This window comes from Eschrichtius robustus, chromosome X (assembly GCF_028021215.1).
Source record: "Eschrichtius robustus isolate mEscRob2 chromosome X, mEscRob2.pri, whole genome shotgun sequence".
NCBI lineage: Eukaryota > Metazoa > Chordata > Mammalia > Artiodactyla > Eschrichtiidae > Eschrichtius > Eschrichtius robustus.
In genome coordinates, this window is record NC_090845.1 from 90697244 (window position 1) to 90711417 (window position 14174).

Sequence of the window (14174 nt, forward strand, 5' to 3'; positions counted from 1 at the left end):
GCAACGGAATGGAGAAAACTGCCGCCCGCTGATACCTCTCCTATCAATTGCAAGGATAGCTAATAGTATTTGTTTCCAACCCTCTCCCTGGACTCCTGATTCCACTTCTTCCCTGTCTGCTTCCTTTTCTGGTCCCAATTGTTTACCACCTTTTGGAATACAATACACTTTATTCATATGCTGTTTTGTAAATTGGCCATCTCCCGTGGTGGAAAAATATAAATTCCAGGAGGGCAGGAATCTTTGTTGGTTTGTTCATTAACATATCCTAAGTGCCTATAGTAATGCCTGGTTCACTGGATACTTGAATATTTGTTGAATGAATTTCTCTCCAGCCACACTAGCCTCTTTTTTGTGCCTCTAACCCTAACTCACCAAACATGTTCCCCAACAATTATGTGTTTTCCTGTAACAGCCTGCCCCAGATAGCCCTATAACCACCTTCCTGACTAAACTCACATCTCTGTCACCTTATCAGACAAGCCTTACTTTCCTTCATGACACTTAGCATTTGAACATAGCTTTTCTGGGTTGTTTTTCTTTGTTCGTTTGTTTTCCTTTTTGTTTTTATTTTGCTTTAGTTTACTTTTGTTATTTTCTGTTTTCTTTCTTCAACACTTTTTTTTCTTTTTTCTTTTTATTTATTTTTGGCTGCGTTGGGTCTTTGTTGCTGCGTGCGGGCTCTCTCTAGTTGTGGCAAGCAGGGGCTGCTCTTCGTTGCGGTGCACAGGTTTCTCATTGCAGTGGCTTCTCTTGTTGCGGAGCATGGGCTCTAGGTGCGTGGGCTTCAGTAGCTGTGGCACACGGGCTCAGTAGTTGTGGCTCATGCGCTCTAGAGCACAGGCTCAGTAGTTGTGGCCCACGGGTTTAGTTGCTCCCTGGCTGTGGGATCTTCCCGGGCCAGGGCTCGAACCCGTGTCCCCTGCATTGGCAGGCAGATTCTTAACCCGTGCGCCACCAGGGAAGCCCAACATTTTTTCTGATACTCTAATTGCAGGTAAAGAAGTAGACCAGCCACGGCCATTTTAATTTTTGCACTACAATGTCATCTTTCAGTAGATGGGGTAATGGCATCAAACATCTTAAGACTGGATCCCTGGTTTTATGGCTTTACCACTTAGTGGTACCACAGGCTACACGACCTTGGCCAGGCACATCAACTCTTCCAAGATTTCATTATCCATATTCAAAAGGAGAATGGCAATTTTTTTTTGGAATTTTATTTATTTATTTATTTATTTATTTATTTATTTATTTATTTTCAGCAGGTTCTTATTACTTATCTAGTTTATACATATTAGTGTATACATGTCAATCCCAATCTCCCAATTCATCCCACCACCACCCCCAACCCCCCTCCACTTTCTCCCCTTAGTGTCCATACATTTGGTCTCTACATCTGTGTCTCTATTTCTGCCTTGCAATCCGGTCCATCTGCACTATTTTTCTAGATTCCACATATATGTGCTAATCTACGATATTTGTTTTTCTCTTTCTGACCTACTTCACTCTGTATGACAGTCTCTAGGTCCATGCATGTCTCTACAAATGACCCAGTTTTGTTCCTTTTTATGGCTGAGTGATATTCCATTGTATATATGTACCACATCTTCTTTATCCATTCATCTGTCGATGGGCATTTACGTTGCTTCCACGTCCTGGCTATTGTAAATAGTGCTGCACTGGGGTGCGTGTGTCTTTTTGAATTATGGTTTTCTCAGGGTATATGCCCAGGTGTGGGGTTGCTGGGTCATACGGTAGTTCTATTTTTAGGTTTTTAAGGAACCTCCATACTGTTCTCCATAGTGGCTGTATCAATTTACATTCCCACCAACAGTGTAAGAGAGTTCCCTTTACAAGGAGAGAATTGTTAAGTCTGTGAGAGAAATGCCACTTGTCGTATACAAGGGAACAGCATAAGGCTATCAAGAGATTTCTGAAAAGAAACCTTGCAGTCCAGGAGAGAGTGGGATGATATATTCAAAGTGCTGAAAGAAAACAAGCGACCACCAGGAATACTCTATTCAGAAAAGCCGTCCTTCAGAAATGAAAGATAGATGATGACATTCCCAGACAAACGAAAGCTGAGGGAGTGATTCACCACTCGACCTGCCTTACAAAAAATGCTAAAGGGAGTTCTTTGAGTGGAAACAAAAAATTAACAACATGAAAACCTACGAAAGCATATAACTCATACGTAAAAGTAAGCATATAGTCAAATTCAGAACACTCCAACATTGTAATGGTGGTGGGTAAAACACTTTTAACTTTAGTATGAAAACGGAAAGACAAAAGTATTAAAAGTAAATACAGGGGGCTTCCCTGGTGGCGCAGTGATTGAGAATCTGCCTGCCAATGCAGGGGACACGGGTTCGAGCCTTGGTCTGGGAAGATCCCCCATGCCGCGGAGCAACTGGGCCCGTGAGCCACAATTACTGAGCCTGCGCGTCTGGAGCCTGTGCTCCGCAACAAGAGAGGCCGCGATAGTGAGAGGCCTGCGCACCGCGATGAAGAGTGGCCCCTGCTTGCCACAACTAGAGAAAGCCCTCGCACAGAACCGAAGACCCAACACAGCCATAAATAAATAAATAAATAAAGAGGATGCATTTCAAATAGTAAAAAAAAAAAGTTAAAAAAAAATAATAAATAAATAAATACAGTTGCAATAACTCATTAGTACTCACAGTATAAAAGATAGAAACTGGGACATCAATAACCTAAAATGAGGTGGGAAGAGGTAAAAGTGTAGAGATTTTGCATATGATCAAATTTAAGCTGTTATCATCTTAAAGCAGACTGGCATAACTAAAGATGTTATATGTAAGCATGGTGTTAACCACCATGGTTAATTAATTTAATTTTTCTTTTTTTTTTTTTGGTAAGTCTTTGAAATGCGGTGCATTACCTCAATATGTAAGCAATATGAACAGATTATTAAATAATTTTGCATCCTTTCTCTTCTTTTAATTGAAATATAGTTGATTTACAATATTATATTGGTTTTAGGTGTACAGCAGAGTGATCCAACATTTTTTCAGATTATACTCCACTACAAGTTATTATCAGATAATGCCTATAATTCCCTGTGCTATACAGTATATCATTGTTGCTTTCCCATTTTATACATAGTAGTTGTATCTCTTAAACCTATGCCCCTAATTTGTCCCTCCTACCTTCCCTCTCCCTTCTGGTAACCAAAAATTTGTTTTCTATATCTGTGAGTCTGTTTCCATTGTGCATGTGCATTCATTTGTATTATTTTTTAGATTCCATATATAGGTGGTATCATACAGTATTTGTCTTTCTATATCTGACATTTCACTAAGCATAATATTGTCTAGGTCCATCCATGTTGCAGCAAATAGCAGAATTTCATTCTTTTTATGGCTGAGTAATATTGCACTGTGTGTGTTTGTGTGTGTTTGTGTGTGTGTGTGTGTGTGTGTGTGTGTATGCCATATTTTTCTATCAATTCGTCTGTTGATGGGCACTTGGGTTGCTTCCATATCTTTGTTATTGTAAATAGTGCTGCTATGAACCTTGGGGTGCGTGTATCTTTTCAAATCCATGCTTTTGTTATTTTTCTGTATGTGTATCCAGGAGTGGATTTGCTGGATCATATGGTAGTCTTATTTTTAGTTTTTGAGGGAGCTCCATATTGTTTTCCATAGTGGCTGCACCAATTTACACTCCCACCAACAGCATACAAGGATTCCCTTTTCTCCACATCCTCTCCAATATTTGTTATTTGTAGACTTTTTGATGATAGCCATTCTGACAGGTGCGAGATGATATGTCATTGTTGCTGTGATTTGCATTTCTCTAAATATTAGCGACGCTGAGCATCTTTTCATGTGCCTGTTAACCATTTGTACATCTTCTTTGGAAAAATGTCTATTCGGGTCTTCGGCCCATTTATCATTGGGTTGTTTGTTGTTTGGATATTGAGTTCTATGAGCTGTTTATATATTTTGGATATTAACCCCTTGTCGGTCACATCCTTTGCAAATATTTTATCCCAATCCTTAGGTTTTCTTTTCATTTTTGTTGATGGTTTCCTTTCCTGTGCAAAAGCTTTTACGTTTAATTAGGATTCGTTAGATTATTTTTGTTTTTATTCCTTTTGCTTTAGGAGATTTATCCAAAGGAATATTGGTATGATTTTTGTCAAAGAGTGTTCTGCTTATGTTCTCTTCTAGGAGTTTTATGTTTTGAGGTCTTGCATTTAGGTCTTTCAACCATTTTATTTTTGTATATGGTGTGAGGGAACGTTCTAATCTTTGTTTTACATGTAGATGACCAGTTTTCCCAACACCACTGATTGAAGAAACTGCCTTTTCTCCATTGTATATTCTTGCCTCCTTTTCTGTAGATTAATTGACCATACGTGCATGGGTTTATTTCTGGACTGTCTATTCTATTCCATTGATCGATGTGTCTGTTTTTGTGCCAGTACCATGCTGTTTTGATTAGCTTCGTTGCATAGTCTGAAATCTGGGCTGGTTATACCTCCAGCTTCACTCCTTTTTTTGCTCAAGATTGCTTTGGCAATTTGGGGTCTTTTGTGGTTTCATATGAATTTTTGGATTCTTGGTTCTAGTTCTGTTAAAAAAGGCATGGGTATATGGTAGGGATTGCATTAAATCTCTAGATTGCTTGGGGAAGTATGGACATTTTAACAATATTAATTCTTCCAATCCAACAGCATGGGATATCTTTCCATTTCTTTGTTCATCTTCAGTTTCCTGCATCAGTGTTTCATAGTTTTCAGATAGGGCTTTCACCTCCCTGGTTAGGTTTACTCCTAGGTGTTTTATTCTTTTCAATGTGATTTTAAATGGAGTTATAAAAAAAAAAAAACTTTCTGTTTGTGATATTTCTTTATTAGTGTATAGAAATGCAACAGATTTCTGTATTTTAATCTTGGATCCTGAAAGTTTGCTGAATTCATTCATTAGTTCTAATAGTTTTTGGGTGGAGGCTTTAGAACTTTCTATACAAAGTATCACGTCATCCGCAAAGAGTAACGGTTTTACCTTTTCCCTTCCAGTGTGGGTACCTTTTCTTTTTTCGCCTGATTGCTGTGGTTAGGACTTCCAATACTATGTTAAATATAAGTGGTGAGAGTGGGCATCCTTGCCTTGCTCCTGAATTTAGTGGAAAGTCTTTCAGCTTTTCGCCATTCACTATGATGTTGGCTGTGGGTTTGTCGTAAATGCCCTTATCATGTTGAGACATGTTCCCTCTATACACACTTTGTTGAGAGTTGTTGTCACGAATGGATGTTCAATTGTGTCAAAAGCTTTTCCTGCGTCTATTGAGATAATCATGTGATTTTTATCTTTCATTTTGTTAATGTGGTGTCTCACACTGATTGATTTGCAAATGTTGAATCATCCTTGTGACCCTGGAATAGATCCTACGTGATTTATGGTGTATGGTCCTTTTGATATATTGTTGGATTTGTTTTGCTAATATTTTGTCCAGGACCTTTTCATTTGTATTCATCAAAGATATTGCCCTCTCATTTCCTTTTTCTGTAGTGTCTTTGTCTGGTTTTGGTGTCAGGGTATTGGTGGCCTTGTTGCATTCTTATTTTATGATGTCTTTGAAATGCCATGTGTTATCATTTCAACAAAGCAACAACATATACAATTCATTTAACCTGTTTGTCTTTCTAAGTCAGAAATGCAGTAACAAAATGGAGGTAAGAACAGGCTATTAACTACTTTTATTAATTATTAATTGTTACATTATTTTCTCTGTTTTTGAAATGCAGTTTATCACTTCAACATGTAAGCAATAAGAAAAAATAATTGTAAAAACTTTTTTACTGAGTCTTTAAAATGTGTGTGTTATCATTTCAACAAGGAAACAGTGTAAACATCATTCATTACTTTTACATTCTTCTTTCTTACTAAGTCTTTAAACTGCAATCTGTTTTCATTTCAACAAGGAAAATGCAATCTGTTTTCATTTCAACAAGGAAACACTATACACAAACTACTAATTATTTTTCCATTCTTTTCTGTTATCAGATCGTTGACATTTTCTATGTTACCATTTCAACATATAAACAGTAGGAACAACCTATTAATTAACTTTATTTTCTCTCAGTTAGTCTTTGAAACGCAATGTTTTATCACGTTGACACGTAAAGATATAAACAGGTAATTATTATAACATTTTTCTTACTAAAAGTCTTTGAAATACAATGCTATCATTTTAACAAGTAAGGATATAAAGAATTTAATTTACATTCTTTTATCTGTACTGCCTTTGATATGCAGTATGTTATCATTTCAACATGTAAACAATACACGTAAATTATCAATTAGTTATTCTACACCCTTTGTTTCCTACTAACTCTTGGATACACAGTGTGCATTCAACACCTAGGGTACATCACATTTGAGAGTAGCCAAATTTCTAGAGTTCAGAAGCCACATATGGTAAGTGTGCACCATACCGAGCAGTGCAACTCTAGTGGAAGAGCAGAGGGAGCAAATACATATGCAACAACGTGTACCATGAAGGAAATATACATGGTACATTAAGAAAAAGCAGCAGCAGAATAAATCTACTTAAATGGGGAAGTAAGAGAAAACCTATCTGAGGAGGTAACATGTAAGCCATGACCTGAGGCCTGAGCAGCTATCCAACAGCATAAAAAGGCCAACATCATTTGAGCAGACTATATAAGGGGAAAAAGCGAAAAAAATACTGTGTTATGTGGGAATAAATAATTTCCCAAGTCCTCTAAGAAAGAGTAGAGAAACTGATAAATCATAGGAATGTCTACACTCTGAGTGAGATCAGGGACTTTATCTTTCTTAGCACCTGGAAAAGTACCTGAATCATAACAGATACTTGGTGAATGTGTGTGGAATAAGGAATAACTGAGCCAGGGGTCTGAGACCTGGGAAATCAGGCAGCAATATGCTGATGAAGATACCAGTAGGTAGTGGGCATAGTTTGTTTGTTTCCTTTTAGTTGCATGTGGTTTCTCACAGGCCACCTGAGGTAATCAGAAACACAAGAAGTTTGCAGGTCCCTAGAGGGTAAAATTATTCAACAACTACCACCTCTAGGAAGAGTTTCAATTGATCTGACTTGTGTCAAGTGCCCATAAATGGATAAGTGAACCAATCAGTGTGGATAAGGAAATGATGTACCATGACTGGGTCAGCTTACGTCACATACCCAACACTCTGGTTAGTAACCAGAAGACGTAGCGGGCAGTGGCCAAGAGATCCAGAGGACCTTTCAAATTCCTGTATTTCCTTTTAAAAGTTCCTCTTTTATAGAGATCAGTTTACATATCCAGTGTTCCTAACCCCAGTTTCCTAGAACAGTAGAACTTTACATATGTGTCTCTACAAACTTGGGTTTCAGGCGAAAAAAAAAAAAAAAGTGAACGCTTTAATGGCCACACATCAGTGTTGAAACACCTCCTTGTACTGTGGACATCACTTTGAACAAGTGGCCCAGGTCATGTCGTCCCGCTGTGCCCCGTGCAGCATCGCCTCCAACTGAGCCTGGACTTCAGCAAGTTTCTGTCGGTCCAAACTCTCATGAAAATTCCATTCCTCGTAGCAATGGACAGGGACAGGATAAATCACGTACTTCAGCTTCATCAAGGATGTCAGGTGCTGCAGAAGGCTCTTGAGCACAGGCATCGTAATGGGATTGAAGGCAAAGCTAAGGACACGGAGGTGGGTACAGTGGCTCAGGGCTGGGAGGACGGCAGAGAGAGTAGAATCAGTTATCATACAATTATTTATCTCCAGATGTTGCAGGGTGCTTGAGACCTTCTCCAGCAGAGTCTGGAAGGGCTCATAAACTTCTGAGAAGATCTGGTTGTTACTGAGACTCAGTACCCTTAGGTGGGTGGCCTGAGAGCTCTGGGACAGGACAGTGACATCTCTGTTAGAAAGGCTACAGAAAGGTAGATACAGTGTATCCAACTGAGGTGGCACAACTCTAAAGAGAGAAAAAAGTAAGATTATTTCAGAAGAATGAGGGCAATGAGCCCCAAATTATAGGTACCTAAGGCTCTAGAATAAACTACTGTGTTCATGGTTTGCAATAGGTGGTTAACAATGTGGACTTTGGGATCAGACTTTATAGATTTGTGACCCTGAGAAAGTTACTTTACCACTCTGAGGTACAGGGTTTTAATCTTGAAAATGTGCACAGCAGTAATTATTATACAGAAGTGCGGGAAAGATTAAGTGAAGAAATTGCATGCACTTAGTATATACGACATAATCAGTGTTGGATATGATTCACTAATTTGGCGAGGATGGGTCTGGGAAAGCAGCCAACTGAGGGTTTCCTTTGACTAGTTCCCAGATGACAAGCTCTCAGTTCAGGGTCTAAGCCTTGGGGAAAATACAGGAGCAAAACTATCTGGCAGTGTTAACTATTGGGGCCCATCCATGGGCATGTGCATTAGTCCTATAGCTTAATGTTTCTCCATCTGAATGCCTCCCCTTCCTCTCTAGAGAGCTGTAAAGTCCAATAGGAGAAGGACTGAGTCTTTTTCACCAATATATTTACAGACTTATTATAGTGTCTGCCCACGGCCACTGAATGAATGAATGAATGAATGAGCACAGCTTCCTTTTCTAACCTCATCTGCTGCTCACCATAAGGTAGCCCTCTCTCCCCCGGCTAGGTTCAAACTCCCAGCAGTGCCTATGCTGAGGCAAAAGGAGAAATGGGTTACAAGGAGCTTAGGAAGATCCAAGCATGGTCTCTTCTGTCTTAACAATGAGGTGTTCAGGGAACCCAGGTTCTTCCCCACCCCCTCACCTGAGCAGTGTGTGCAGTTGATCTGTGAGGCAGAAGAAAGTCAAGCTGAGCGCCTGGAGATTGTCCAGCTGCCCAAGCCAGAGGAGAAAAGATCTGAAGTTCCTTCTCTTATAAGATTTAAAGGGGATGTTACACAGAGTCAGGCTGTTCAGGTGGATCACCCGAGCCAAAAGGGTGACGACTTCACTCAGATTAGCCTGATCCATTTCCAGGTGCTCAATGCACCCCAGATCCAGAAACTGCAGGATACTTTTGAGGGCAGACATTCTATCGATTCGCAAACCTCTGCAGCAGAGGTGCAAGGACCCAAGGTTCTGCTGAACTTTACTACAAAGGAAAGAGAGGAATTGCTCTGTTCTCACGGTACTATTGAGGGAAATATCCACCAGTAATTCCATGGGTTCCTGAGCTGAATGAGGCTCAGACCCGGAATTACCAATCCCGAGGCACCTGACACTATGCTGAGCGTCTTCTATATTAAAGATAGAGTGCTGAGAGTAAATGCATGACTGAAAACAGAAAGGGAATGCGGTCCCAATCTCAGAGCATATTGTCTCACAGTCCAGGTCACGCCTTAAATCTAGGATCCTCAGTTTGGGCCCCCTGTAAGGAAAGGAAGAGACAGAACACATGAGAGATAGCTGATTGTAATATAACCCAGCAAGATCAATGATGAGAAGCAGGGACAGAACACTTTAACCCTGGTTTTCACTTCATTGCCATTCACCAAGAAGTTCTTGCCACACAAATGCAGCGTCTTTCATCCTTTCCCCACCCCCTCCTTCACCTCCGGGCTTTCCCTGTCTCAATGCCCATATTCCACTTCTGTGTAATCGCACTCAGATCCATTCATAGTGTCCTCAAACACCTCTGTTCTATAATCAACTCTATAAGGCAATAGAGTCCCGAAGGTGACCCCAAGTGCTGACCGACAGCTCTGCAAAGACTGCAGTATTCACCATCGGCTACTGTTGGGAGACGGTTAGGTATCCCCCTGCCCCAGGCTACAGCATACCCTCCTGCTGACTCCCTGTGTCTCTACTGGTCATAGTCTTACCAAGAGGAAGAGTTCTGGGCAGGGAGGATCTGCAGACCATCAATCATGGCTTCCAAGATGTCATAGTATGACTCTCGTGTGTTCAATGACCCAATATGGAGACAGCGAAAAGGCCAAACCTGCACCATTGCCTTTAGCATCGTCTTATGCCCACCCAAGAAGGCAGCATTGAACAATGGAACAAAGAGGTCTCTTGGGATTTCGTCCAGGGCATGGATAGCTGCAGGCTCATTATTCAGCAGACTCTTTGCAGCAAGCTCTAGGAGTGTGACTGTGGTCTTCTGGTCCATCTTCAAAAACCTGCTTCAGAGTAGAGAATATTTAGAAATCCTGAGAAGATATCTAGAGTCACTTGTTTGCTTCCAGGGTTAGCTATGGACAAAATACTTATTGAATAAGTATGTGGTGAATCATAGGGCCAACTCAAGTGACCTCTACTATAGGACTAGAATGAAAATGGACTTGTGTGTATATTTAATTATATATGTGTACACACACGTGTGTGTGCACACACACACACACTTACATGAGATAAAATGCCATTAGAAATCAGAGGTCAGTTAGCAGAAGACAATGCTGACCACCTAGCTGCCTTCCTCAAATTATTTCCTCCTGAGGAGCTTCAAGATGGCAGAAGAGTAAGACGCGGAGATCACCTTCCTCCCCACAGATACATCAGAAATACATCTACATGTGGAACAACTCCTACAGAACACCTACTGAACACTGACAGAAGACCTCAGACCTCCCAATAGGCAAGAAACTCCCCAAGGACCTGGGTAGGGTAAAAGAAAAAAGAAAAAACAGAGACAAAAGAATAGGGACGGGACCTGCACCAGTGGGAGGGAGCTGTGAAGGAGGAAAGGTTTCCACACACTAGGAAGCCCCTTTGTGGGCGGAGACTGCAGGTGGCGAAGAGGGGAGCTTCGGAGCCACGGAGGAGAGTGCAGCAACAGGGGTGCGGAGGGCAAAGCGGGGAGATTCCCACACGAAGGATCTGTGCCGACCAGCACTCACCAGCCCGAGAGGCTTGTCTGCTCACCCGCCGGGATGGGTGGGGGCTGGGAGCTGAGGCTCGGGCTTCGGAGGTCGGATCCCAGGGAGAGGACTGGGGTTCGATGCGTGAACACAGCCTGAAGGGGGCTAGTGCACCACGGCTAGCCAGGAGGGAGTCCGGGAAAAAGTCTGGAGCTGCCGAAGAGACAAGAGACTTTTTCTTGCCTCTTTTGTTTCCTGGTGCGTGAGGAGAGGGGATTAAGAGCGCTGCTTAAAGGAGCTCCAGAGAAGGGCGCGAGGAAATACTTAATCAAGTCCAGGAAGCACAGAGAGTCCCATACAGGATAAATCCAAGGAGAAACACGCCAAGACACATATTAATCAAACTATCAAAGACTAAACACAAAGAACAAATATTAAAAGCCGCAAGGGAAAAACGACAAGTAACACATAAGGGAATCCCCATAAGGTAAACAGCTGATCTTCCAGCAGAAACCCTGCAAGCCAGAAGGGAGTGGAAGGACATATTTAAAGTGATGAAAGAGAAAAACCTACAGCCAAGATTACTCTACCCAGCAAGGATCACATTCAGATTTGATGGAGAAATTAAGAGCTTTACAGACAAGCAAAAGCTAAGAGAATTCACCACCACCAAACCAGCTTTACAACAAACGCGAAAGGAACTTCTCTAGGCAAGAAACACAAGAGAAGGAAAAGACCTACAATAAAAAAACCCAAAGCAATTAGCAAACTGATAACAGAAACATACATATCCATAATTACCTTAAATGTAAATGGATTAAATGCTCCAACCAAAAGACATAGATTGGCTGAATGGATACAAACACAAGACCTATATATATGCTGTCTACAAGAGACCCACTTCAGACCTAGGGACACATACAGACTGAAAGTGAGGGGATGGAAAAAGATATTCCATGCAAATGGAAATCGAAAGAAAGCTGGAGTAGCAATTCTCATATCAGACAAAATAGACTTTAAAACAAAGACCATTACAAGAGACAAAGAAGGACACTACATAATGATCAAGGGATCAATCCAAGAAGAAGATATAACAATTGTAAATATTTACGCACCCAACATAGGAGCACCTCACTACATAAGGCAAATACTAACAGCCATAAAAGGGGAAGTCAACAGTAACACAATCATAGTAGGGGACTTTAACACCCCTTTCACCAATGGACAGATCACCCAAAATGAAAGTAAATAAGGAAACACAAGCTTTAAATGATGCATGAAATAAGATGGACTTAATTGATATTTATAGGACATTCCATCCAAAAACAACAGAATACACATTCTTCTCAAGTGCTCATGGAACATTCTCCAGGATAGATCATATCTTGTGTCACAAATCACGCCTTGGTAAATTTAAGAAAATTAAAATCGTATCAAGTATCTTTTCCCACCACAACGCTATGAGACTAGACATCAATTACAGGAAAAACTCTGTAAGAAATACAAACACATGGAGGTTAAACAATACACTACTAAATAACCAAGAGATCACTGAAGAAATCAAAGAGGAAATCAAAAAATACCTACAAACAAATGAAAATGAAAACACGACGACCCAAAACCTATGGGATGCAGCAAAAGCAGTTCTACGAGGGAAACTTACAGTAATACAATCCTACCTCAAGAAACAAGAACCATCTCAAATAAACAACCTAACCTTACACACAAAGCAATTAGAAAATGAAGAACAAAAAGACCCCACACTTAGCAGAAGGAAAGAAATCATAAAGGTCAGATCAGAAATAAGTGAAAAAGAAATGAAGGAAACAATAGCAAAGATCAATAAAACTAAAAGCTGGTTCTTTGAGAAGATAAAGAAAATTGATAAACCATTAGCCAGACTCATCAAGAAAAAAAGGGAGAAGACTCAAGTCAATAGAATTAGAAATGAAAAAGGAGAAGTAACAACTGACACTGCAGAAATACAAAGGATCATGAGAGATTACTACAAGCAACTCTATGCCAATAAAATGGACAAGCTGGAAGAACTGGACAAATTCTTAGAAAAGCACAACCTTCCGAGACTGAACCAGGAAGAAATAGAAAATATGAACAGACCAATCACAGGCACTGAAATTGAAACTGTGATTAAAAATCTTCCAACAAACTAAAGCCCAGGACCAGATGGCTTCACAGGCGAATTCTAGCAAACATTTAGAGAAGAGCTAACACCTATCCTTCTCAAACTCTTCCAAAATATAGCAGCGGGAGGAACACTCCCACACTCATTCTACGAGGCCACCATCACTCTGATACCAAAACCAGACAAAGATGTCACAAAGGAAGAAAACTACAGGCCAATATCACTGATAAACATAGATGCAAAAATCCTCAACAAAATCCTAGCAAACAGAATCCAACAGCACATTAAAAGGATCATACATTATGACCAAGTGGCGTTTATCCCAGGAGTGCAAGGATGCTTCAGTATACGCAAACCAATCAACGTGATGCACCCTATTAAAAAACTGAAGGAGAAAACCCATATGATCATCTCAATAGATGCAGAGAAAGCTTTCGACAAACTTCAACACCCATTTATGATAAAAACCCTCCAGAAAGTAGGCATAGAAGGAATCTTCCTCAACATAATAAAGGCCATGTATGAGAAACCCACAGCCAACGTCGTCCTCAATGATGCAAAACTGAAACCACTTCCACTAAGATCGGGAAGAAGACAAGGTTGCCCACTCTCACCACTATTATTCAACATAGTTTTGGAAGTTTTAGCCACAGCAATCAGAGAAGAAAAAGAAATAAAAGGAATCCAAATTGGAAAAGAAGAAGCAAACCTGTCACTGTTTGCAGATGACATGATACTATACATAGAGTATCCTAAACATGCTACCAGAAAACTACTAGAGCTAATCAATGAATTTGATAAAGTAGCAGGATACAGAATGTATGCACAGAAATTTCTTGCATTCCTATACACTAATGATGAAAAGTCTGAAAGAGAAATTAAGGAGATAGTCCCATTTACCATTGCCACAAAAAGAATAAAATATCTAGAAATAAACCTGCCTAAGGAGACAAAAGACCTGTATGCAGAAAGTTATAAGACACTGATGAAAGAAACTAAAGATGATCCAAATAGATGGAGAGATATACCATGTTCTTGGAATGGAAGAACCAACATTGTGAAAATGAGTCTACTACCTAAAGCAATCTACAGATTCAATGCAGTCCCTATCAAAGTACCACTGGCATTTTTCACAGAACTAGAACAAAAAATTTCACAATTTGTATGGAAACACAAAAG

The 14174-nt window shown here is 40.3% G+C and overlaps 1 protein-coding gene across 1 annotated transcript; it reads right to left on the reverse strand.

Annotated features, from left to right (window-relative positions):
• Positions 1–7469: 7469 nt before the first annotated feature.
• Positions 7470–10164, reverse strand: LOC137756371 (melanoma antigen preferentially expressed in tumors-like). Its single transcript, XM_068532650.1, has 3 exons — positions 9875–10164; positions 8818–9420; positions 7470–7983 (listed from the first exon to the last, which is right to left on the reverse strand). The coding sequence occupies exons 1-3, from the start codon at positions 10162–10164 to the stop codon at positions 7470–7472; spliced, it is 1407 nt and encodes a 468-aa protein (XP_068388751.1).
• Positions 10165–14174: the final 4010 nt, after the last annotated feature.